Source organism: Gadus macrocephalus, chromosome 6, assembly GCF_031168955.1.
Source record: "Gadus macrocephalus chromosome 6, ASM3116895v1".
Lineage (NCBI taxonomy): Eukaryota > Metazoa > Chordata > Actinopteri > Gadiformes > Gadidae > Gadus > Gadus macrocephalus.
In genome coordinates this window covers 22471230-22499044 of record NC_082387.1, presented here as the reverse complement: position 1 = coordinate 22499044, position 27815 = coordinate 22471230, and the positions used below count along the sequence as shown (strand labels likewise).

Sequence of the window (27815 nt, the reverse complement as noted above, 5' to 3'; positions counted from 1 at the left end):
CAAGAAAAGAAAGACCCGCCACCTGTGGTCACGCTTTTCGGTTGGTCGCGGAATTCGGGGTAACACATGGCACAAAGACCACATAGTCCAGTCATTTTAAGCCAAAATGGGGGTCAACCTAGAACTAATTGCAACAGAAGCAAACTCAACAGATTTTGTATCCTCAATAATGTAATGAGTAAAAAATAAAAACTTTGGATATCACCATGAACATTTCTAAGTTGATTACTTACAGAGACAAACCAAAGATGTATTACAAGTTTTTTTAAACTGTTTGTTAACATGGGCAAACATAATCTAAGGATTTATGTGCTAATTTGCATTAAAAACACAACAGATCTAAACATTCGGTATAGCCAGGTGAAAATGTCTTGAGGAATCTTGTTGACAACTTACAGCAAAATACTATTGAGGCAAACAAATGTCACCATAAGTGGCAGAGATTCATTCAAGGTCCACTCAACTGTCAATAAACTGTCACCAAGCTGTCAGTTAAGAAAGATTGTTTGATCGAGCCACTTTTTATTTGACCTACCTTGCCTTCTGAATTCTCCTTAATCTTGTATCCTGTTCTTCCCTCAGACTCAGACCCAGCCCCAAACCCCATCTCTGCAATTATAATTATTAAAGGCTGGTTTAAAGTAGGCCTACTTCTTCCTGCCTCTATGTATTAATGCTCATGGGCAGCCTAAATGGGTTCCATTCAGAACTTAACATTAAGTATTTTACTTATTTCAATAAGATTCTACAAGAGGTTTTCACCAGGCTATGGCCAATGTTTAGATCTGTTGTGGTATTTATGCAAATTAGCACATACGTAATTAGATTATGCACCGTTTGCCCATGTTAACAAACAATTTCAAAGAACTTGTAATACATTTTTTGTTTGTCTTGATGTAAGTAATCAACCCAGTATTTTTCATAGAGTTATCTAACGGTTAAAATTGTTATCCTATTCACATGAGAAATATAATGAATAGGCGTATGAACAGGCTATATATATTTTTTTTTATAGTTGTTTTTTTTCGAAATTTTCCCCTAATGGGATTCTTCTGGGCTTTTTCTCCCTTACTCAATACATATTGAGGATACAAAATCATTTGAGATTGCTTCTGTTGCAATTTGTTTGACCTTTTTTCAAAAAATTACTGGACTAACAATGGTCGATGGGCAGCATACTCTCAGAAGGCTAGACAGACATTCACTGCAAAGAAGACACAGGAGACAAAAATAAAAGAAACCATCAATGTTTGTCAAATTAAAGTATGAAACTACAATCTTATTGGAACACATGTTGGAAGATTAACCAAACAGGACATTGTGAACAAGAGGAAGGAGAGGTTTTTCTAAGACAAATCAAGAAAAATAAATAATAAATACAAATCACATTGGCATTGTGGAAAGAGCAGCACATGGCATTCTCAGTTATGGTCCCTGTTACAGGAATCTGGAGATTGTCATCAGATTGTTGTTTCATTTTTAAACTCTTTATTATTTTACTTTTTTGTGCCCACACAGGACTCATGCAAGATCAGCAGGAACTGGAAGAAGCATCCTGAGCTGAGTCTGGGGTGAATGACTGGACTAAGACACCCCACCAGAGACCACCTTAACCAGGCACCCGTCCAGAGTTTGGCAGAATCCATCATCTGAAGCACGTTCTGGGGAATCATTGATTGTGTGGGTAAAACATTCAAGTGCTTCTTCATAGTTTGCCAGTGCTGCCCTGGGCCACCATGGGTTCAGAAAGCCTAGAACCCAGCAAAACCCTCTTAAAGTCACACAACTTGACATGACACATTCGTAACACATGACAAATGAACAGAAACCGCTAACAATGTACACATGTATAAAAAAAAGTCAATCCTCATTGAAAAGTTATGCATTTTTATAAATATATTGATCTCGTCCAAACCTACTGAACTATATACATATTATTTCTTTAAAAAAAATCTCTCTTTGGGTTGATCCTTCCCAACAACCAGCTGAGATGACGAGAAGACATCTGCATAGGTATCACACAGGTGATCTGGACATGAAAGCCATCACAACACATAGACACTTGGGGATCTCCCGAAGGAGTTGAGGGTGCATTCGGTCAGTCAGACATCTACAGTACCACCACAGGGGCTTTACAGATGTGTTGACCCAAACAGGGAAGCCCAGCAAAAATGAAAGTGCACACAGGCAATGAGAAAGCAGTGAGATTGGAGGTAGATTTTTCTCTTTTTGTTATCATGTCAAATTGGAGATGGCTGTAGAGTATAGATTGTGTGAATGTGTTCCAAACAGCAGAACTGCCATTAACACAATGTGGAGTTGGGATTGTCTCTGAGTGTTCTGTCACCCAAGACTTTTAATTTGAAAGCGCACGCTCAAGAATTATTCACGTGCTTATTTATCCCAATTTGAAATGTCCTCAGGACAATTACAGACATACAGTACAGGAAATGTTCAACAATCAAACCTGCACTATTTAACCTTCAAACCTACACTACTTAACCTTTCACTGCAGACATCCCTTTCATTTAAATGTATGTCGCTCTCAATAAGCCCAGGCATGTTTTCTCTCTTAATGGAGGTCAAAAAGCATCATTGCAGAGCATGTGGCTGTTGGCTGTGAAGAGGAAGTGTTCCCACTTTTTCTAAAGCCAAGTGCAGCAAAGCAATGCATCCGATGCATCCGTTACGAAGTGCAGGTTTGAAACAACAAACATTATAATTGGACCGTAACTAACTCCACTACCCAAAGGTTTATTCATCTGTCAGAGACGTGCATGACCCCCAGTTTACCACAGACCTGAGAGGAACCACAGGTCATATAGGCTGGATTTATACAATTAAATGTCATTGTTCTTGCGATTAAATTCAATGGGCAAAAGTGCTAAATCAAAGTTGTTTGGTCATGAATTAAACACTTCTTTGGGTATTTCGTATTCCAAAATATCTATTATCATAGTGTTAGGTAGGATTTATAAGCCATGTGCCCGTAAAACATCCAACCTCATTTGGGGCATTCTAACAACAAAAGTGTGAAACCAATCTTTCTCAGTCACTTCATAGTCTTTGCGTCTCTGAGTTTTACCCCTGTCAGTCTGACACACCGCTTGATCAACAGTAAACACTGAACTAACAAGACAGCAGGAAAGAGGGGAGTTAAAGCTCCCCACACCAGAACCAAGGCCTCATGGTGACCAAGCCTCTGGGCAAGTGAATAAACCTGAGAGTGGACTGCTGTAGTAGCTGGCTATGTTCTTTACAGACAATGGCCGAATTCACAGTCGGACTCCAATTAGACACTTGTTTTTTGTGATGTCGCTGTATCCCCCCAATTTATACAATCTTCCATTGTTTAGTATTTCAAAGTATGGTGAGTAGCCACAGTATTCTTATTAAGTACCTTTTTTCACGTTATTTTATTTTACCAACATCCCGCCGTGTTCTGTCCATGCACATACTAAACGTGCACAGCTCTCCTCAGACTTCTTGGCTTGACAACTGGGATGAATACAGTAATCAGAGTTGGTGCACAGTGGTCCCTCACCATGGAGTTGGCAGTGGGGTACTAGTGATGGTAGAATAGGCACTACATGGGGACCCGCCTCTCCCAATCTGTAGGTCCACTTTGACACACTAAAACCACTGGCGTTTCAGTATGAGCGGCGGTTGCACACGTCTTTGCTTGGTTTATAAAAAAGAAGCAAAAAGAAGTCTCTGGTTATTTGGTAGACAACATTTGTGAGCAGAGGGATAATGGGACAGATAAAGTGCAAAAGTGACCACCCTCTCCCTCCCCTTCCCTTCCCCAGACCTCCCCTTCTGTCTGCGTCTGACCTCTGCCCTGCTTTGGCTGTGTTTGGCCACATATGCCACCCTGATATCTGTCTCTGTCTCTCTCTCTCTCTCTCTGTCTCTCTGTCTCTGTCTCTGTCTCTGTCTCTCGCTCTCTCTCTCTCTCTCTCTGTCTCTCTGTCTCTGTCTCTGTCTCTGTCTCTGTCTCTCTCTCTCTCTCTCTCTCTCTCTCTCTCTCTCTCTCTCTCTCTCTCTCTCTCTCTCGACTATATCTCCCTCTCCTTCTCTCATTTGGCCCTTGCTCCCTCGCCCCCTGAACCGGGCGACAGCGTTCAGTTCTTCTTAAAGAAAGAGAAGAGCCTCTTGTCTTCCTCTGAGCGACGGTGCACTCTCCTGGAGGAGGAGGAGGAGGAAGAGGAGGAGGAGGAAGGCGACCGGCCGGCGCCACTGGACCCCGGGACCCTGGAGGCGGCGATGGGAGCGTCCCGCCACTCGTCCTGGTGCTTGTCCATCAGCTGCTGGTCGATCACTCTGTGCATGTCGTCCTGCAGGAGCCGAAAGGCGAGAGAGAGAGCGAGTGAGAGTGTGAGAGAGAGAGAGAGAGATAGAGAGATCGGTAAGGTGTGTGTGTGAGGGAGCGAGGGACTCAGAACATTGCACGGACAGAAGCAGAGTGTCTGGCATGTGGGCAGTTGACAGCACATGGAGGGGACTGAGGTTGTCGGGTGGTGTTGATGGTTTGGGGCGGGGAATACGTAGGGAGGTGACTGAGCTGGTCTGAGGCGGTTGATGGTGGGGGCAGAGGGTAATCAGTGTTCATAGAGGTGACAGTGAGCTTTGGAGGATGTTGACAGCATGAGGAGGTGAGCGAGGGGTCGAAGGGTGTTAATGTAGGAGGGAGGGGGACCATAAGGGAAAGGTAGTGCAAGGTAGGGGAGGTGTTTGTATTTCTGGGGAGGAGACTGAGGGAACTGAGCGTGTTGACGATGGGGTAGGAGGGTGTTGACGTTGTATGTAAGTGTGCAGCGGTGGAGGTGTGATGCGACGTTGGGAGAGGAGATGCTGGAGAGGACCGGTGACTTGATGATGTTTTAATGGTGAAGCTTTTCTGTTGGACAGGCGGCATACATGAGCGTTTCCAGTCGCGTGACCATAGCATGGAATGGCTCAGCGTACGGACACGGTAGCGTTTGTGCAACGGTGACGAGCGCACGAGACGGCTCACCTCTTAAGGCAGGAGGGGGGGGGGGGGGGGGGGGGGGGGGGAGGGGAGTGGGTACCACAGGGGGGGTAGAAAGAGTGGTACGGAAGCTGAGAAAGGCCACTAGATCAGAAACCACAAGAGCCACACAGTAAAGAGCCCTGATGAGGCAAACTGTATCCGGGGAAAAGAGAGAGGAAAGATCTTCTAGTTACAGGTGTGGTAGAAAACAAACAAGGGACACACAAACAGACACAATCTCATCATCAAAACAAACATAGCTAAGGCTTCTGTTGGCCGTAGTACCAGCTACAGAGATGTGCTAGTGCTGGGGCAGTTCAATTTAGATTCGGCCAAGGAACAGCATAATTACTTTACTAATTAGTTTCCATTAACTAAACCTACCCAAAACCTGAATGCCTTCATTCGTGAAACATTTGTCAATTGATTTAATACAAACCAATTCAACTCCAGCTACAAAACTAGTTTTTCGTTTAGTTTAATTTAGTTGTTAATTGCTTTCGCTCTGCATTGCAACCTAAAGGGCCTTTCGCCTTTGACCTTTGACCCACCTGCCAAGCCTCCAGCTGCTGCGATAGGTTTAGCTTCTGCTGGATGGCGTCCAACAGCTGGCTGTTGAGAGACATGATGTCTATCTTACACTTGGCCAGTTCCATCTCCACAGCCTGCTTCCTGTTGGACACACAGAGGCACACACACAGCGGGCTCAGCACCCCTGACTCCTCAGTCACTCTCTGCTGCCGGTAAGCAATGCTCTGTACTTTATAGAGGTATACTACAAAACACTTTAAGGACAATTCCGGTATTTTGACCATTATGGCCCCTTTCTGGTTTGTCTAGGGTGAAATTGAGTGGTTAACACCGAAATTTTGAATATTGGTCCTGTCTCAAATATTTGGCTAATTTAAATCGCCCCTGCCTGCTTCACAATGGCTGGCTATGGGTCAATACTGAAACCAAATCTCCTACAAACATGTAGATACAAATCTATATACATATAATAATAATAATAATAATAATAATAATACATATATAAATATAAAATCTATAGTAGATATATCATTTGAAAGCTTGCATTCCAATTTGTATGAACAGTGCAAGGAATTAAAACTGTAATATTGCATTCCAATAAAGTGGCATCCTGATGAGGTTCATCCCTCTCAGGGGGTCCGTACTTGGCTATGGCGTCGTCCCGGTCCCGTATGGCACTCAGCAGCTGCTCGCTGGGCTCCAGGACCGCCGACATGGCCCTCGTTCTCTCGCTCTCCTCCTGGACGGAGCGCATCTCCAAAGAGAGCAGCGCCATCTGCAGGACACGCCGGGACCGACGCGCAGACCGTCAGACACATGGCAGGTACCGTGTTTCTGGTAGGTTAACATTCAATTGACCGTTTCACTTTAGCAATTACAGTGACTTACGATGTTCACATAAAGGTGCATAAAGCATCCTTTACCCTTAGGGATGTCTCAACGAGTCAATATAACCACCCCCTTCAAAGGTTGGATAAATATGGTTGGCTGCTCACTGCATCTACGCGGGGAATGATGCAAACCCAAACCCAACGACGTATACAGCTACGACCTGAAAACACTTTCCTCACACTAAAGTGGGATTCTCTGACAATGATATATAGCTTACTTGGAGACAAATATGACCAAATATTGACCAAAACACAGACACAAGAGAGGGCAACACATCTGATGCGATCAGTGGAGCTCTGTCCCTGAGAGATGCTCTCGCTGAGTGCAGAGTAGCGGCGGCGTACCTGGTTGTGTAGTCGCAGGAGCTCCTCCTCGACGCACATCGTCTTGTCTCTCTCGGCGTCGTACAGATCCCTGATTTCCCTAAGCTCCTCCCCCATCTTCCTCCCGTGCTCCTCCAGAGTCTCCTCGTCGCTCCGCCTCGAGCCCTGAACGGCGGGAAAAAAAACGCAGAAGAAGAAAGACATTTGACACCACGTTAGGAGCACACAGCCTTCTGGGAGTTTGGGAGGGTTTACAGCACGGCAGGCTGGACCGTCACAGGACCGCTCTCGGTAGCAGAATGATGAAGAATGATTCAATCGAATGATAAATGTATTAGCTGACTCGAGGTGAACTGACGGGCTGCTTCTCAGCACCAGTCAGGCCCTGGCTCCATCTCACCCCACGTTCAAATGAGAAGGAGGATGTTATGGAGATGCAAATCTATTTAAATTGCCTTTTGTAAATTGTAAACTGTTCGTAGCGATTCTTTGTATTAACATTTCCGTGGTGGAAGGAATATTAATAATCCAAGGATTATTTTAAGAAGACTACACACATTCAGGCGCTTTTTCGGTGCCTTCAAGTATCCTACATCGGGCGAATATCTACACAGGAAGCGAGGAACGGCCCTCTCTACCCCTGGTAGTGTGACGTAAGCGAAGTACAGCATTGTGGCACTAGTGATGGGAAATTCAGATCTTTTTTCGGACTCGTGTCTTCGGATCTCGTTCATTCAGATATACGAATACTTTCGAGTCGGTTCGTTCATTTGCGCATGTCCAAATCGAAGAATGAAGAAACGACATCCGTTCACAGATATGGTTCATACGTACTGGGTCATAAAGGATTGCGTACATAAATAATTTTTTCTAGCTGCATCTACGTCTGCGTTACACCCCAGAGCGGGACCCCAATCCCACACAGCGCCTCAGCAGGGGACCTACGAAGCCACCGGAGGTCACATGGTGGGAGTGGAGTGAAAACCAGGAAGCCTTGGTCACACTTGTTGCTTCAATACGACTTTCGTGATGATGCGTCATATCGGACCAAAGGTCTGACGTCCACGCTCGACATTTACCCCTACCACGCAAAATGACTTCCTGGTGAAGTAAGTCTGCTGAAATGGCGCTGGGTGGATGAGAAGCCCTTACGTTGTTCTCACTGTTTAAAGAAATAAAATATTCAAATGACTGCGCTGTTGAGCATTCATTATTGTTAGCTGTAGGCTGGCAGAGTTCCCCACGCAGTTTTTACAGTAATGTTTTACAGTTGTTTTACAGTAATGATCTCCCAGCAGGAACATCCCCACATCAAAACTGAAAGTCAAATGTATCAGCACTGCAGTGGTGGTGTATTAAAATAATCACACTTCATAATAGAAGCTCACCTAGTTTGAACGCCTTTTGTTAGAAGAAACATAGAAACATATGGAATTCAGCAGATGTTGACCCTCTGAATAAGAGATGTGTCGTGGAGGCCTAAGATCACCAGTATGTCCTATATGTTTAGGCAGGCTGAATCCTGGCAGGTTCAGTTCTATCTTATATTTTTCTTAGACATCGCCATCAAGAGTTAGGGAATCAAATAAGTCACACTCACAAGTAGCTGAACATTGATAGAAAATGTAGGCGTTCTAGACATTCCTTGTTGTGCAAGTTCATAAAAGAATGGGAGAATAATACAAAGTAAGAAGTCTTGTGTGTTGCTCCGCAGTGCACCCATAATCTCTACATGATACGCCACAGCAGGTTAGCCTTGATTAACCCACTGCAAAGTTTATTGTAGAGAAAAATAGAAGGATTATTTTTAGATCTGTGCTGCTTTGCTTTAGGGTTGTGACAAGACTGATGGCAGCCCTACAGTCTTTCTCTGCTGCATGGAGAATCGGCAGTGGGATGCGTCACACGTGCACGTGCAAACGCACATGCACGTGAGTAGGCTAGATGTCGCACTATGGAATAGTATAGCCCTACCTCAGAGAAGTAAAATATCTGCCTCTCCACTGACCAGATAACGTGCAGCTCTTGGGTAAGCTAAGTGTTCACTGTGAATTTATCGTCATGTATACATTTTTTGTGCATTCAACACTTAGGCCTTGAAGTGTTTTGAATCTCCCTTAGATCTCAAATGACGGAATTTATTATGGTTGTGAGATGCAAAGAGAGAGGTTTTCTCTGTCCTAACAGGCGGAAACGGTTGTTTGAGAGATGGACAAACATCGTCAAAACCATTTCTGGAAGTCACCCCTGTATCCTTTGCCGTCCACCCAGCCTCCAGTCTACCCCTGAAGGGCTTCTGGGAAACCTACCCCGGTCCGGGCAGTCTTTATGTTGGACTTTCAGCCTCCCCCTTGCCCGCACTGTTGTGAATTACCCCCATGTTAGCCCACAACCTGCCTGTTGTTGTCTGTTTTTGCAACCAAGTCGACCACGTCTCAATCAAACTGCCACCAAGTCATAATCTTAGCTTGTACGTCATCCAACGTAAAGCAAGGGGGTCATGCACACGTCTAACCTGTAGCTCACTGAAACGCCCTGGACCTGTGCGGTTAGGGATGAGTCGGTCGCGACCAATTCGTTCACAACGAACGAATCCCGAACGTGAACGACAAGAACTGGTTCCCCAAAACAAGAAGAACTGGTTCTCTGATTCTTTTTTTTAACATAAAACAAAAATATGGTCACGTAAATAAAATATACAAACGAACAGAGCTTCGTCTCCCCGCGACTTATATTGATTGAGTCTACAACGTTCTCAAAGATTCAGCCAATGAGAGGTAGCAATGGTGTTGCCATGGCACCTGGGTAAACAAATGACAAGGTGGTACCGTCGAATTTGCGCGCTTTCTCTGTCTGACGTATCTTGTATCTTGGGTCATACCATTCGACGTGGGGCCACTCATATATCCCCCTACATTTCCGAAAATAGACTTGACCTCCATCTGTTTATTGGATAAACGCATTTTATATTTATGACCATGAAAGTTTTGTAATGCCTGAATAATGAAGAATTAAAATAAAATTATAAATATAAAACCATGAATGACATATAGAGAGTAAGCAAGTGGTATAAATATTGGTGGGACGTTTGGTTATACTGTATAGTATATCTTGTCGATTTTCACGAGGGGTAGAGCCTAGAAGTCGCTTAAATTATGATCAGGGCCGTCTCGCGGGGGGGAGGGCAGACACCTGTGAGATTCCCTGTCAAATGACGTAATCTGACGTAACGAACAAATCAAAACGAGCGAATCAAACTAACGAATCGTTATAGTGAACTGAACTGAAAGAACTAGTTCCCGGAAAATAATCATTTTGCCCATCCCTATGTGCGGTACGTAGCTCTGGAGTCATAAACCCAGCTCCTGAACCATCCGCGTAGATCGATACGTCCCCCCTGAAGCACCCTGGCCCTGTGCAGTAGGGAGCTCTGATGAAGGGACCCAGTCCTACCGTGGACTCGTTGCCGTCCAGCAGGTTCTGGGTGAGCCGGCGGAGCTCCAGCAGGACAGCGCGGAGGCTCCCCGTGGGCACGTCCTTGGCGGAGGAGGTCTCTGACGACTCGTCCATGGAGGAGTCGGTGGAGAGGGCAGAGTCTGTGAGGTCATTTCCCCTCAGGTGGGAGCAGAGGGAGCGCACCTCGCAGTAGGCCTCCCACAGCTGGACACGCAGCTGCACGCACACGCACGCACACACACACACACACACACACACACACACACACACACACACACACACACACACACACACACACACACACACACACACACACACACACACACACACACACACACACACAGAGGGAGGAAGCTGTTAGTAAGAATGTGTGTATTTGGATGTTTGTTTGTGTGTGTGTGTTTGTGTGTGTGTGTGTGTTTGTGTGTGTGTGTGTCTGCGTGTGTGTGTGTCTGTGTGTGTGTCTGTGTGTGTGTGTGTGTGTGTGTGTGTGTGTGTGTGTCTGTGTCTGCGTGTGCGTGTGTGTGTTTGTGTGTCTGTGTCTGTGCGTGTGTGTGTGTGTCTGTGTGTGTGTGTCTGCGTGTGCGCGTGTCTGTGTGTGTGTGTGTGTGTGTGTGTGTCTGCGTGTGCGTGTGTCTGTGTCTGTGTGTGGTGTGTGTGTGTGTGTGTGTCTGCGTGTGCGTGTGTCTGTGTCTGTGTGTGGTGTGTGTGTGTGTGTGTGCGTGTGTCTCTGTGTGTGTGTGTTCGTGGTGCAGGTGTTGCTGCTGCTCCTACCTGCTCTCTCTCCTGCTCCTGCTCCTCCTGCTCCATGCTCTGCTCGATCTCACACAGCAGGCTGGAGGGGTGGTGACTGAGGCCCTGCAGGCTGCGCTCGTCCACCAGCTCCTCCAGCCGGGCACTCAGCAGCCTGTGGGACGACTTGACCTCTCGCAGCTCCAGCTGACTCTGACGCAGCTGCACACACACACACACACACACACACACACACACACACACACACACACACACACACACACACACACACACACACACACACACACACACACACACACACACATGCACTTGGTTAGATTCCGTATAATTATACTCTTTCTGCTCCTATCCTTTGAGCCTGGAACTGAAGCAGCTGTGATTGGCTACGGGCCTACGGGTGTTGAGCGGAGGGAGGGGTGCTTGCGGGGGGTACCTGCTGGTCCTTCTCGTGACACTGCTTCTCCAGCATCAGAGTCCTCTCCCGCTGGTGGTCCATGGTGTTCTGCAGCAGCTCGTTGTCCCCCAACACGGCGTGCACGCGCCGCTCCAGCTCCATCTTCCTCTCCGACAGCAGGGTGATCTAGAAGAGGAGGAGGAGGAGAAGGGGAACAACTGTTTTTTTCAGAGCAAACTTAGACGTGAGGCGGGGGGCTGCAGACACGGCCAGTCGCCAGCTATGAGGTCACTTAATTCCGGTCCTCTACACTTTTTTTTCTGAACTAAACTTTTTGAAATAATCTAATTTAGTTTAGACTTGTTACTTTGTGGGGGCTGTTCTTGACATCTGGTGGTGCGTGCGGGAGCCGCCCCCCTTCCTACCCACTCAACGAACCTGAAGCTGCCCCCCCCCCCCCCCACACACACACACACACACTATTTTTCAGACCCTGGCTAGTGCTCACCCTAATTCAACCGTCGTGGGACAGCATAAAGTCCGTCCTGATCAAGTGACCTCACATCCTGTTTCACTTCAAGGATCCGTCTGGACAGTTAGCCGCCCACATTGATTTCCTGAAATGACGTAACCGGGGGGCCAATCAGGGATTGTGCCTTAGTTGATGACGTCAAAATACAGCCCGCCCCTGGCAAAACTGTGAACAGTGCACAGCGACGGCGTCACATGTTTTACTATGCTGATTGGCTGAAGGAGTCTTTCAATGCTGGTAACCCCGCCCACTGAAATTGCTGTGGGCGTGTTGCAGAACAGAATGTGAGGTCAGATGATGAGAAGGCTAGGCTTCTTAGGATTCCTGAGTCCCTGACGGCAGTGCCCGGTGGGATACGCTATGATTCACAAAGAAGTGAACAAGTAAACAACATCCGGAAAACAAAAGCAAGCCAGCTCAGTGTGTCACCTTCGAGTGCGACGGGCCTGAGCTCGTCTTGAGTCTGACAGACAACTACGACAGTTGACGACCGCACAAGACATGACTCTCATGCGGGGAAGGGAGTTATTTAACACTCTAGCGTGTTGTGCAGTCTGCCCCAATAAACTGACATCGCTCGGTGTTCATTTCCGTTTTAATCCTCGTTGCTGTTGACCTACATCTGGCAGCCTACTTTGCGCATCGGCGGGAGAGGACGTTCTCCCAGCCTGCAAGGTTTATCAGCCAGCCCTTTCACAGCAAGCTCTCGACCTGGAGAGCTCCTCTTTATTGATTGCATGTTTTGAGCCTTGTTTCTGCCGGAGAGTAAACCAAAAGAATCACACTCTGTCGTCGTCCTCATTGAGGAGCAACGTTGCTCCGACAGAAACCCCTCAGATGATGCGGCATCAATGCTAAAGATAGCCCTTTTGAGTCTGTTTATAGTGCAGACGTTTGCTGCAGTGTGGGTGTTTCCTGGTCCACTTTGGGAGAAGTCACGTTGGATTTGAAAGGAGGACTCTGTGGATTTGTGAGCAGGTAAGCAGGGGACTTTCACGGCGGTCCCCGGTGTGGTAGAAACATGCTCACATGCTCGGCACGACAAAACACGAGACTCATGCTCAGACTCTAAACAAGGATTAGACCAGTGAGTTAAGGCATAATCAATCGTTAGCACACCAGCACACCATGTTTATCGGTTATTTGGAATGATAACAATCAATGGATGGAACATCACAGCACCATGTTGATGGTGCCATGAATACTGTGTAATCAGTTAACCATGGAAAAATGTATAGGATACTTGTGAGACATGAAAATCTATACTTTAATTTAGCAATTTATTAAAAAAATTACTAAATTGCTAAAAACGAATGGTAAATTGCATATTATCTAGATTCTAGCGTATACTATTTACCATTAGTATTCAGTAATTAAGGAAGAGGAATGAATACAGATCGTTATGGAGTGGGTAGACTACTCACTACCCTGCCCACTATCCAATTACAATGAACTTGTCCTTTTACAATCGATTTCTAATGCGTTCCTTTATCGTAAAGCCATACAGAATAGGGAATACAGTGTTCACGTTGGAAAGGTCAATCCTTGTTTACGAGTTTTATAATCGATTCATGCGTGCACTTTGATGGGTTCAGGCATGGACTCACTTCTGACCCTTGCTGCTCCCATTCAGTGTCGTAGGGGGTTGGGAGGGGAGGACAGGGAGCATGGGGGAAGGGGATTTTGTTTTAGTATAGCTCCGAAGGAGTGCTGTATGAGAATATCAGAGCAGAGTACCACTACCCTGGAATAGGGAGGCTGACTTTGCAATGACAAACATTTTCTAATTCACACATTTACAGAAGAATTCTGCACTAGTCATTAAGAGCATAGGCTGTATTTAGACCAAGGATCTGTGGATGCATAGGCATGAGAGGCATTTAGACCAACCTACCAATCAACCAAGAGACCAGTCAAGTTACTTCACAACTTATATCACATTTCTTAAATCATAAATGATGTATTAGGCAAACAGGACATGTACAGGACAGTACATCTGTCCCCTGGCTCCAGTGTCATCAGAGTGGGACACCAGAGCCATGTAGAGATGTGGACTGTGATGTAGCCCGAGTCGCCTCAGTAGCCTTAGATTTACAGTATTAGCCGTGTGCACGGTGATGTAGCCTCAGTAGCTTAGCCTTACAGTAAGGTAGCCTCACCTCAACCTGCAGACTCTCCAGCCGGGTCATGTGCTGACTGCTTGACACACTCTTCTCCCTGAAGTCATCCTGTAAAGAATGGACCTGAGTGGACAGCTGTCTCTCTCCCTCCGTGAGCCTGTGAGGGAGGGAGGGAGAGAGAGAGAGAGAGAGAGAGAGAGAGAGAGAGAGAGAGAGAGAGAGAGAGAGAGAGAGAGAGAGAGAGAGAGAGCGAGAGAGAGAGAGAGAGAGAGAGAGAGAGAGAGAGAGAGAGAGAGAGATGTTCAACACATTTCCGAAAATGTGCATCTGTTATGAAGTGTATAAGCCTCCCTATTTATCAAGTGGGCTCTTTTCCCAGTTAAGGGTGAGGAATGCAGGGGAGATACTAATAACGTTGATACTAGGCACCCACCACTCGTCGTTGCTTTCCAATCTGACTCATTTAATACTGATAAAGAACAACAAGAGATTTTTTTAGACCGATACACATATATAAAAATTCACACATAGCCAGAGCAATGTTTTCTCTGGCCATCTCCCTCACTGTGCTTGCTAGGAGTGAGATTTTACACACTGTTTGTGTCCAGTGAGTCACCCTCACATCACCACCATCACCACCCCGCCCCCCCCCCCCCCCCCCCCCCCCCCCCGGGGCACCATACTGTGCCCTGACCAGGCGCCGTTGATTCAGTGTTCCTGTGAGGTGCAGCAGTGCACCGATTGACTTCCAGGATATATTTCTCCCCTTAAGCCAAAAAATATTTGTACTTTCTATAAGTGACATCCAGGGCGCCGGGCCCCTCTGAGCCCTTCTATTGGCAGGGGAGGATCAGGCCACTGCTCCACTGCTGGGCTGCTTACGTGTGGGGCACGCCCACGCAGAGAGATACTGGTGGCAGGACATCATTAGCATAGAGCGACACAGAGAGCTGGCACTCATGTTAATATCATTAGTGCCATGGCAACAGTGGGCGCATGCAAAGCAGTGACAGTAACAGTTAGAAAGCAGATGGTGAATTACAAGCATTCACACCCAGGTAGAGTTCATTTTTATTTTTTTTTTATGTTAGACCAGTGTATAGCTTTGTGGAAACGGAGAGATTTACAAGCCATCACTGTTACATCTGTCTCTACATCGCACGTCCTATAATGGGATTCTCTTGATTTGAATGCGTTATCTTTCAGATGGTGAAAGAAAAAACCTTTGTTATTGCAGAGTGATTGAAATACATGACACATTTTATCTCCATCGTTTAATCAATAGTGTATTCTGTCAATGTGATTGATGTAGTGGCCAGTCGCTGCCCGTAGAGGGCGCTGTGAAGCTAATACGGTCTGTTGGTTTGGACTCTCTCTGATGATGTAAGGTAGCATCGACCCATGAATGGCACATTTTGGTCAGGGTGCCAGGCCTTAGGTGACTCAGGTCTCTCTCTCTCCCTCTCCCCACTCAACCCCCCTCCTGTGTGTGTGTGTGTGTGTGTGTGTGTGTGTGTGTGTGTGTGTGTGTGTGTGTGTGTGTGTGTGTGTGTGTGTGTGTGTGTGTGTCTTACAAAATGACCTGTTGCAATCGCAACAACACTGTTACTTACCCAAGCACCCACTGAATGCTCCTCGTCACTTACACTTAAGTGGCTGTTAGCCTTTAAACAATCAGATTAGAACATCACATTTAAACCATATAGAGAAGTGCTATTTACTTTTTACTGGGTAAGAATGACATTGTCTTGCCTCTAGGATTTCTGAAACGCCAACCCTGTCAATCCGGAAAAATAAAGCTCTATTTCATTTGATTATACAATAGGGGTGTATACAGACTCTGAGTGGTGACTTGGCCTAACTCAGGCTAGCTTAGCCTAACTCAGGCTAGTTTATGTCAACACTCGAGAGAGGAAAAGAGTGAAGATAGAGAGAAAACAGACTCTAATTTCTCATCCATGTCGCTCCCTTCTCCAAGCTATCGAGCAAACACTTTCTGAAGAATCATGAAGTCATAAAGTCAATTAATACGATTGGCTGGGCTGCTGGCACGCCTCAGCTCAGCTCTGTGAATCTGTTTTGTGTCGGGGATGGGCTCGATTGGGGAGGAGGAGAGGGACGCGAATGATTCCCATGGTACCAAACGACAAGTGTGTTGTCATAGCGACCGGAAGGGAGCCGTGGGTTTGGTGTAGCGGGGACCTGTGATCGCCGTGTTTTGAGTGTTATCCTGAGTCACTTTCCTCGAGCGTTGTTCTAGACTCAGGAAGAACGGACATCGAGATGACTTCATTACCAAAACACGGTCTCCCCATCTCCACAACCCACAATGCACTGCTCCACTGATGCTTTCTGGACTGGCCACTGTTGGCTATGCAGGGAAAGGTGCACGGTTCCCTGTATAAAACACGTGTGTACATCAAAACACAGGACACTATGGGGTTTAAAAGGTTGGCCAGACCGGGGCTTTAATACAACACCCCTAATGTCCGTCCTGAGATTGAGAATTGATCCCACAAACACTTGAGTCGGCAGTTCATTCTCTGAGCAAGCATGTAATGTAATTAAAACAATGTGTTGCCAATCAGCTCCTTCTGATCAGATTGGAGCACAGAGGATTGGCCGTCCTAACAACCTGACCAGACCAGGTCCAAGACCCAGACCAGGTCCAAGACCCAGACCAGGTCCAAGACCCAGACCAGACCAGGTCCAAGACCCAGACCAGGTCCAAGACCCAGACCAGGTCCAAGACCCAGACCAAGACCAAGACCAAGACAAGAACAGACCAGGATAGATGGTACACAAGAATGCACTTACAATACAAACACACACACACACACACACACACACACACACACACACACACACACACACACACACACACACACACACACACACACACACACACACAAATATACAAATAAATGAAAGGCTGTGCCTAATATATGGGTAAGAGGAGGGTGTGAGGGTGTAGTCTTGGGGCCGGAGCTGTGATCGTGACCGAGTTTGCTGGTCTACACCGTTGCGCTGGCAAGTGGAACAGGGGGAAGGCCTCCAGCCCTCCATTTAGCTGGTGGGTTATGAGTGGTGGCTCCTGATTGAATGCATATGGCTAGGCTATTACCCAGGATTAAGGCCTAATCTCCTTAGGCCTTCATTTTAGCCACCTTTGCATCACTTCCTGTGGATCACCCCTGTTGATAACCCCTGCCTCAACAAGGTCTTAGAAGAGAGGGGGATTTAAAGATAAACCCAAACAGCAGGCAGTACTTCAAATCATTCTAATTGTTTATCCTAAAAGCGTTGCCTTTTTCATTCGCGACGTCCGTTTAGTCCGTTTTTCTACATTTCTTTTCCTTCAGATGTGCCTGTTGTACACTCCTGTAAACCTCTCAGGATCTGATTAGGATTGTACTGCCATTAGTATTTCTATACATAGTCCCCCACAGCTTACATTCACAACAGGTATAAGGGCTGTAACACACCTTGTTTCTACTTTATACACACATACAAACGAACACACTCGCACAAGCCTGCACACACAAACACACCCAAACACATGTGGGCGCACATACACACACACACACACACATGGCACAAATCCCTGTGTTAATTTAACGGAAATAGCCATAGAGGGTGGGCGAGAGAGATAGAGAGATAGAGAGAGAGTGACAGAAGTGAAAAAGGGATAACACTGTTGCTGACCTCGTTAACTTTATTACCAAGGAGGTCTCTCTGCCCGCCCTGACGCGATTAATCACACGATTTGATTCAGACCAACAATCACAATAAGGGGCCCCATGCATTTCACTGAGTCATAAATGCTGCAGGATATCTCTCCCGCATTGGAAAGGTCCCTTTATGGGGAGAAATAGGGCCCATGGATGTTTAGGAGCCAAGTGTCCACCAGCCCAGCTCTATCACTCATCTAACAAGTCTTTATTACACTGAGGATCTCGTTTCTTGTGCCGGGGTCTACAGTCAGAACAGCATAGGTTCGGAGGCATGGTGAGATGTTTTGATGTGTTGGTTGGGGGAGGGGGGGTTGCTGCGTTGGATTTGATCAGAGTGTAAGCAGGTCTGCAGGGTGGTGGGTGGCTGCCTTTATGCTGGCTTAACAACAAGGTATATGGTGGGAGGTGTTGAGCTGAAATACACACTAGAGACAGCTGCCAGACTCTACAGCAGTATGCTCGTGAACCACAGCTTTCCTCCTCAACCAGGCAGCCGCCCATGCAGACAGACAGATCTGAACTCTGAGCTGAACTGAGGTAGGAACACAACGGTATCCTCACCGGTGAGACTGCCAGCTATGGAGTCCTGCAGGTATCCAACGAAAAGGGAAGACCTTCTGAGGGGGAGAAGGGCAGTATGCTGCTCGTGTGTACGACGTCGACCAGCCTATGGTTCAGGTGTTACAAGGAGCTGTGCTACAGGTGTCCTTGCATAATCCCCCCGCACAGAACATGCAGAGCAGCTGTCGTAATATTTAAAGTCACAATGTGTACTTTTAAGCCCCTCCCTGTTAGTAGGCTGGAAGCATTCTAGCACATCTCGGCAGGCTGGTTGTCCTGAATGGGTGGGATTATGGGAGTGTAAGATACCAGTATGGCAGTGGTAGAATAGTGGGGCTGGTCAGCATTATGGGAGTGTAAGATACCAGTATGGCAGTGGTAGAATAGTGGGGCTGGTCAGCATTATGGGAGTGTAAGATACCAGTATGGTAGAATAGTGGGGCTGGTCAGCATTCTTCCTTTGTAGAATATATCAGTAATGGGATGCAGGGACGCAGGAAGTGGGGTGCTCCGGGTGCTGCAGCACCCCCCTAGTGGACAACAGACGCAACTACAACACTTGAACTCAGGCAATGCCGCGTTTTTTTATTTTTCTTCTCCGTCATTCGATTACATACAGCACCCAGCGCCGCCGCTCTTATAACGTGCGCATCACGCTGCGCGTTATAGGAGCGTTTATTATCCCTCCCCGTCAACAATCGTTTGCACCCCCCCCCCCCCCCCCCCCGTCAACAATCGTTTGCACCCCCCCCCCCCCCCCCCCCCGCTCAACAATTCAGTAGTCAGCACCCCCCCTTCATATGACTTCCTGCGTCCCTGATGGGATGGGATTTAATTGATAACATTATTTATATAACTATGGCTCATCGTTGACTACAGATATTTCCAGGTTAAGCTTAGCTTGTGTTACACGTTGCATCGAGCAGCAGTGTCACTCTCTGGCCACAGTGCTCCGAGAGAACCCTGTGCCAAAGGGCCAGTGACCAGGCAGCGGGCCTGAATGTTGGGCCCTGGCTTCACGGACCGCTGTACCACAGAAGCTGTTCCTCCTTAATGTAGACTGAGTGATTGGCGGACGGCACTGTAATCAGAAGAAGCCAGAGTGCTGCTCCACCCACCCACTTCTGGTGGAGAGCTTAATCAATAAAACGGTTGAGCTGATTGAAACCGGGTCAACCCAGATCTGAATCCTGTCCCTTTAAGTATATTTTCTACTAGTTTTAGTGCCCATGTGGGGTCTTAAGGTCAAAGAGCGATGAGGATGACGGTGAACTTTGACCTAGGGGCTAAACCAAATTAGCAAAGGGGAAAATTACTCTTTGAACAAGAACATACTAAGAACCTGGGTGCATTGAAAACCATACGATCTGAAAACAATCCCTCATTTAGTGTTCACTCTTTAGCATTTCTTTGACTTTTGGCATTTACTTAAACATTTTTGCGTTTCATATTTTTTATTATTTTCTTAAACACAAAACAAACCACAAACCACAAACAAAACAATCACAAACCACATATACATACTTATGGGAGAAGGGGGGGGGGGGGGTGAGGGGGTGCAGATCCATAATATTCAATAAATTAATTTAGATGCCCTATATTTGTTTCTCAAATATAGTCTTATAAAGTCTTATAAAAATCCAGGGACCTTCATCCCCATGGTCAAGATCACTGAGGAACGAGGTTGCACGTTCCATTGAGATCCATTAAGTCTTTTAAGCAATTGTCAGTGTTGAAGCAATTTGGTTTTTGTACTTTCCAATTCATCATATGATTAGTTTAACCGACAAAAAGGCTAAAGCTATAATGTGTTGCGTAAGAGTTGACTCGATATTTTCTGCTCTACTGCCTAAAAGGCAAACTACTGGGCAGAGTGGTATTTTCACTTTCAGAATATAAGTTACAGATCACATTTTTCCAAAAACTCTTTACTGAGGGGCAATGCCACATTAGATGTATCAATGTTCCTGCCTCTCCGCAACCATGCAAACACAAATGGAAGAGGGACTTGTCCATTTTTTTTTATCTGCTTGGTGTTATATATGCCCTGTGCAAGATCAGTATTTGAAGAATTTGATATCTTACACATTTGGATAAGGCTGTTGTGTATTTTCGTAATGCACAGTGTATCCCACTGTGCATTACTCAGGTGTATGCTCAAGTCCTGCTCCCATTTGTGTTGAGAGGATAGGCTGACAAAGGATGCAGTGGTCAACAACTCGTGTAATCTTGACACTGTTCTCCTCCCTTATGCAATCTCCCTCAGTTTTTTCTCCAGATCTAAATCCTGTACTATGGGTTCTTTAAAAAGAAATAACCCCAAAATTGATTTTAACTGTAAACATGCAAAAAAGTCGACATCTTTTAAATCATATTGTCATATAAGACATTAAAGGGTACCATATAGCCATCTATCATTATCTGACCCACTTAGTTTATACCTCTATGTCGCCATGATTTGTTTGTTAATGTTTTCCCATCCGCTTTTAATACGGGGTTACTCCATATAGGGCATCATGGTAAATTTGCTCCATTGAAAGGGAGACGTTTCTGTATAATATTTACTACCTCACACACAGCAACATTTTATAAGAGGATTGACTATTTTCAAATTGGTTTTAGGGTAATACCGTAAAGCGTTTAGGGAGAAAGATGTGTCTTGATGTGTCTTCCTCAACCCATTTCCAACTCCTTAACTCACTCTGGCCTGTATAGGCCCACAACAAAGGAAACCTAGCATCATTAGCAAGATAATAATAATAAACATCTGGGACTCCCAATCAGCCTCTTTCCCTCGGTCTGGATAATCTTTTGTAGCTGATTCTTGGTTTTTTATTACTAATATATTTTATTAATTTCTTTGAACCACTAAAGAGGGAATTTAAGAGGTATTGCTGATATAGGAAATAATAATCTTGGTAAAATATTCATTTTCAGCACTTCTGCTCTGCACCATAATGAACTGTCTTAATCTTAATTTCCTCCCTAATGTTTTAAGGAGGAGAGGGCCATTAAAATAAAAAATGTCCTCTATGGGAGTCTTAATGTTGATTCCTAGATATCTCATACCTTGTGGCTTCCATTGAATGGGGGCTGAACCAAGGTGCGAAGAGTAGGTCATAGGATTTAATGGGATGGCTTCACTCTTAATAAAATTCGCCTTATACCGTTAAAGCTTCCCAAAAACCTCAATAAATTTCATCACCTGCGGGATTCACTGATTTGGTTGGGATAAAGTTAATGTTAACAAATCATCAGCAAATAGATTAGCTTTAAAATCATGACCCCCAATCTGGATACCAGTGATTTTCCTCTCTGCTCAGATAGCATATACTAGAGGTTCTAAGGCCAAAATAAAGAGTGTTAGTGAGGCGAGACAACCCTGCCTGGTAGATCTTTGGAGTTGGAAAGGTTCGGATATGGTTCCTTTAGTTTTAATTGAAGCACTTGGGTTATTATAGAGGGCCTTCACCCAGCCAATAATAACTGGTCCAAAACCAAATTTTGACATAATGTAAAACAAATAATGCCACTCTACCCTGTCAAAGGCTTTCTCAGCGTCCAGCGATATGGCTACGGCTGGATGCTGTAGAGTGCTGGCTGTCGCCATTACCTGGAAGAGTCTTCTCAAATTGTTAGAGGCAAGTCGACCTTTAATAAATCCTACTTGATCAAGATGGATCAATGAGGAAATGGCGGTCTCCATATTTATATTTATATTTATATTTATACTTATGGGGCGGAAATTAGTCAATTGAGAATGATCCTTACTCGGCTCAGGTACGAGCGAGATAGTTGCTTGGCACATAGTCTTTGGCATTGAGTGGTTAGTTAATATATTGTTGAATAGTAAAGTAAGAAGTGGAGATAAGTTATGTCGGAGGCATTTATAAGCGCTATGGTAAAGCCGTCATTGCCTGGTGCTTTCCCAGATAGGAAAGCTTTCAAAGCTGAGAATATTTCCATTTCTGTAACAGGTGCCTCTAAACTTTCTCTCTCCTCTTCTTTTAAAGTTGGAAGAGAGATGTTGTGAAAGAAAGATTCCAAGGCTAGCATTTGGTCTGCTTTGTCACCACTTTCAAAGTAGTTACGATGAACTCTAAAAAATGCAAATAATGTCTCCTCGTGCATGATTGATTGTAATTCTGCCTTACAGATCATCATTTAATTTTTTTATCTTATATTCTTAGGATCCCGCATATGCTATGGTTCTAAAGTCTTAGTCTCTAAAATTAAACTATTTTTCTTCATCACCAGTCTTTTCTTTCTGGCTGTGGCGTAGCTAATAATCCATCCTCCCATACTATTTGTATTGAGGGCACTGAAGATAGATCTGAATAAACTCTTTTGTTTTCTCTTTTAACATGGACACAAACTCTTCATCCTTGAGTAAAGAGTTGTTTGATCTCCACTGTTCATTTGTATGGTTGTTTTTGGAAAGAGAGAGGACTGACAAAGGCGTGTGGTCTGAAATAATAATATTGTGTATTTTGTTATCAATCACATTCTCCTCTATATTCTGAGATAAAGGTAAGTAATCAATCCTTGAGTTTGAGTTATGAGCATGAGAATAGAATGTATAGTCCTGCACACTAAGGGTTCACTACATGCCATATGGCAGACATTGCCAAAGATTATTTTAATTCTTTAAATGTTGCCGAGAGAGACCTATCAGATGGGAGTGGGCGGCTAGATCTATCTACTGCAGGATCGCTAACCAGGTTAAAGTCTCCACCCATAAGTGGAGACTTGTGCACTTTATGTTTTGTAAGAAACCCGATATAATAATATATCTGCCATCTTTGTCCACTATTTCTTGGGTTAACTTAAAAGATAAGCGCGTTTAGATATTAAAGTATTGACACCTCTAGAGGCCCCTGTACCAGGAGCTGAAAAAACCTTAACTTAACAGCTTCTCCATTCTTCAAATGTGTCTCCTGTAACATTGGCACATCCCTTTCACGGGATTTCAAATGTGATATTATTTTAGATCTCTTTGTTTTATTGGAAATCCCTTTTACATTCCAACTCAGTAGTTTAATAGTGCTCATGGTATCCTCTTCTACATTGAAACACTTTGCCCATTCATTTGCTGACAGGAGAAGGCCATAAATAAGAACATAAGAAACAAAAAATTTGCCCTGGATATATAAATGCTCTGCACGCACATGGAGGGGGGATAAGCACCTAACATACAAAAGACAACATCAAGATGGCCAAAACGCACACACATAACAAAAAGGAGGACGAAACTAAGTCCATTCCCTCTCCGTGACCTAATATAAAGGCACAGCTGACCCTGCTGCAGTGATCAGACCCCCACCCTACAATAAATTGCAATGATGATAATGATAATCGCTCTAAATAAAAATACAATAAGGGAAAAATACTCTTGCACCATTCCGCACGGAAATTCTCATGACGCGCGCTCATGGTCTAACCAGAGCATTTAAATCGCTTTAGGAAAGACAGAAAGACAATGGTATTAACAGAATGGCGGTTGAAAGGTATTCAAATGTAAGCCTACATTATGCTGATGTAATCATACCTCGTCTCACAGCGGACGTTGATGAAAAATAGTAGGAAGCCTGCTCCTCAGGTCGTTGGCTGCGTCTGTGGGGTTATTGTAGATGTGCTTATTCCCTTCGATGGTGACAGTCAGCCTTGCAGGGTACAACAGGCCATATCGTAGGTCCGTGCCCTGCACTTTCTTCTTGATGTCAGCAAAATTGGCTCGCTGCTTCTTGATGTGCACAGGTAGATCCTGAAATGCGTGGAGGCGCCTTCCTCTCCAGCTCAGCTCCTTCTTCTTTTCCCGCAGCTTTCAGAATAGCCTGTCTGTCATTCCCCCTAAGCACCCGCATTAGGTAAGGGCGAGGAGGTTCGGATGGTCCCGGGGCGGGGACGGAGACTCAGATGTTGTCTTTCAACTTCTGGGACCCTGTCATCAACTTTTAAGTCCAAAATATATCTCAGAATGCCCTCGACCATCCTGTCTGGATCGCCAGCTTCCGCTCCCTCCTTGAGGCCAACCAACACTATGTTGTTTCACTGCTTAAGGTGGCCCGTGTTTCTTTTTTCAGTCCGTTGATCGTTTGGTTCAGTTCATCAAAACTTTGTTTAAACGATTCATTAATGCCAGTGACCTCCGTGGACAACCCAGTCTGGTGTGTCTTTGTCTGCCATGATTTGTTTGGTAGTTGCCCACTGGTATCACGCTGCTTTACAGAATGCCTAGTCTCTTTGCGATTTCCAACACCTGACATTAACGTGTCCTTATCTTTGGCACCTTTTCCGTTAATTTGTGTTAATTAAATTGTGTTTACAAATATTTAGAGTAAAAATAAAGTTGTTAAGGTCTATCACTTGCAGAAGAAGTTACCTTGCTATGCCTCGAAGTCACGATAACTGTACACGATACCTTACTTAAACTTTGAGTCTGTTTGTGTTTGTCTTTCTTTTGTCGCCCCTTTAAAGCCCAGTCTGTTACTTTTCAGCTCTCTGCACTGAATTACTTGTCCTTCCTCTCTCTCTTTATCGCAGTTTGTGGCTCATCCTCTCCTTTATAGATGATTTCCTTCCATTTTGTCCACCTGTGTTAATACCCACGCTGCAACACAAACGGTCAGACGAGGATGCAGAGCTTTACATCCCATAAGTTCAAGATTTAAAAATGATTCAGCATGGGATACCAGGTTTCCACTTCTACTCTGACGAGCTGGGACCATCCCAGCTCCAGGGAGCATTGAGGGGGCGATGTGGGACATGGTGGTGATGTGTGCTGGGATGTAGGGGGAGGGGTGGTTCCTCCCTTGGCTGAGCATCATGTGATCCAGATCAACCCGAGCAGAACTGAGTGACCCAGACACACACACACACACACACACATACACACACACACACACACACTCACACTGACACACATAAAAACATTACACACACACACTCACACTGACACACATAAAAACATTACACACACACACACACACACACACACACGCACACACACACACACACACACACACACACACATACACACACACACTCACACTGACACACATAAAAACATTACACACACACACACACACACACACACACACACACACATGCACACACACACACACACACACACACACACACACCCATAACAACACCCTCACCCACACACATATCTGAAACCACCCCCCCCCCTGCCCTCACCCTGCTAAGTTGCTCCAGGAGCCGGTGGTTGTGCTCCGAGAGCTGGCCGACGGTACTGCTCCTCTCCCGCTCCGCCTCCCTCAGATGCAGCCGCTGGCGCTCCAGCTCCACCTCCAGCTGCTGGACGTCCGTCTCCAGCTCGGCCACGCGGCACTCCCACTCACCCTCACGCCGCTCCAGACGCCGACGCAGCTCGTGCTTCTCCTGCTCCAGGTGCTTGAGAGAGAGAGAGAGAGAGGCAGGGGAGAGAGAGAGAGAGAGAGAGAGAGAGAGAGAGAGAGAGAGAGAGAGAGAGAGAGAGAGAGAGAGAGAGAGAGAGAGAGAGAGAGAGAGAGAGAGAGAGAGAGAGAGAGAGAGAGAGAGAGAGAGAGAGAGAGAGGCAGGGAGAGAGAGAGAGAGAGAGAGAGAGAGATTGGTTGGATTTAATTACAGGCCTTTGAGACTATAATTGTAATAAATACATTTCACATTATCCAACATTTACTAAAATTGTCCGTTGAAAAAAACATTATCTCCAATATGGTCCTCATGATGTGCCTAGTGCATGCCTCGTGTTACATATACATTTGTTGGGGGAACAAATGAGATAGCATCTGGCTCAATAGTTTTGTTTTTATACCACACGGTGTTAGAGACTGTATGCTCTTGGAATAATGTATACTGTGTAGAAGCATTGAATGTGGATCCAACTCCAAAACATAAAGACGTTGTCTTTAGACTCTGGACATGAGAAGATGGACAACATGTCCAAAAGGTATCGCACCAGCGATATCCAGATGTCTGGGCAGCCCTGATTATTAAAGCTAGGCTTAGCAGATGGAGAGCATTGTTTGTCTACTTTGACAACAACAACAACAACAGCCGTGCGCTGCAGCAACAGAACCCCCCCAAATGCAATGCAAGAAGCTTAATTGGGAGTGGATGTGGACAGCTGAACAGATGTACAGTAGATACAACCAGGAGAGACTCAACCTGGGTCCTCCACCACCACCACCACCCTAAGACACGTGCTGGATGTGCTGAGGAAGGTTACCAACGCAACAGGAAGAAAAGCGTTGCTGTATAACAGAGAATACTCTATTTAAGTGATTACTCGTTAGCGGGTGACCAATGACTCATACTCACTGATTGTCGGATGAAAATGTAGTTTAGATTAACACTTTGCTACATGACTAGTCGCTTGCTGTGCAGATAGTTTGTGAGTCGGTACAGGCCTATTTACTTAGGCCTACAGGGCTAATATGTTGCCACTCGGGGGATTCAGATGATCTTGTCTGTATTTTTAACTCAAGGCCCACACAGGCCAGCTAATTATGAATAATAGACCTAGGACAGAACTACGCTTCGCTATTAACATCGCTTTAGGATTTTATTTACCTCTAGTTTTTCGTTAAGATCTTTGTTCATCTTCTCATATTGCTTCGTTAGGTCTTGGTTCCTCTCCAACAGTGCTTTGCCGAGTTTTGCAGCTAAAACCAAGTCTTTCTCCTTTTGCCGGAGGAGCGACAACAAGTCCGTATCGTGGCCCACCGTGGGCGCTCCTGGGTCAGGTAACTCCTCCTCGTCGTCCCGCTCCCCGGTGAGCATGGCTAGTTCCTCCTCCAACGCCATTCCGAGGCCTCCAGAGCGGTTCTGTAGCAGCGAGTGACCCTGAAATCCTACGGTTCCCTGTGCGGTCGTGTTGGCCTGATCAACCGCCGGCTGCTCCATGCAGTCGCTGTCCAGCTCCACCAGTGCTGAACCCCCGCCTGTCGCGTGCAGGTTCTTACGGGCAGCTGACATCGCCGCCCGGCGGAGAAAAGAGCAGACGGATGAGCCGGGCTGATTTATTTCGGCTGATCCCACTTGAGTGTTGTTTTTCCGGGAAGCTCAGTCATATCGATCGTCGGGTCGTCCATGGATGCGGCCAAGCCGCTTCTCCAAATCGGATGCGCTTTAAAAGACTGATCACACCTGTCTTTGAAAGACTGCCTGATCACACCTGTCGTTCACGTCCCCGTCCCCCCTTCCCCCGACGTCCTCGCGCCTCTCCTCTCTCTGGTGAAGCCGCCGGACCCGGTTGTGATAGCTGAAAAAACCCCTCCTCTTCAGCAGCTTATTGACGACGCGGGGTAATTAGCGGCGATGCTAACTCTCTTATTAGCGCATCAACCTCCTTGACGAGCTCTCAGTGACGGCCGGTCGGTCGGAGTCCAGCCCGTGGCAGGGTCCCAGTCCCCCATAATGACTGGCCTGGTACACTGGCGGCGCGAGCCATCCAGAGGGTCGACTACTCAGCGGAGCGCGAGCCCGCTAGCTGCAAAACG

General features: G+C 45.9%; 1 protein-coding gene across 3 annotated transcripts; it reads right to left on the bottom strand.

Annotated features, from left to right (window-relative positions):
- Positions 1-1231: 1231 nt before the first annotated feature.
- Positions 1232-27815, bottom strand: bicdl1 (BICD family like cargo adaptor 1). Of its 3 annotated transcripts, none has more exons than XM_060055089.1 (11): positions 26887-27815; positions 25489-25725; positions 14054-14149; positions 13502-13513; positions 11402-11548; positions 10990-11169; positions 10213-10431; positions 6781-6924; positions 6190-6320; positions 5566-5686; positions 1232-4337 (listed from the first exon to the last, which is right to left on the bottom strand). In XM_060055089.1, exons 1-11 carry the CDS (start codon positions 27289-27291, stop codon positions 4125-4127), a joined length of 1905 nt encoding a protein of 634 aa, XP_059911072.1. In that variant the 5' UTR covers positions 27292-27815; the 3' UTR covers positions 1232-4124. The 3 variants fall into 3 exon arrangements, with proteins under 3 accessions (XP_059911072.1, XP_059911074.1, XP_059911075.1); XM_060055092.1 differs by lacking the exon at positions 1232-4337 and adding an exon at positions 5061-5167; XM_060055091.1 differs by lacking the exon at positions 13502-13513.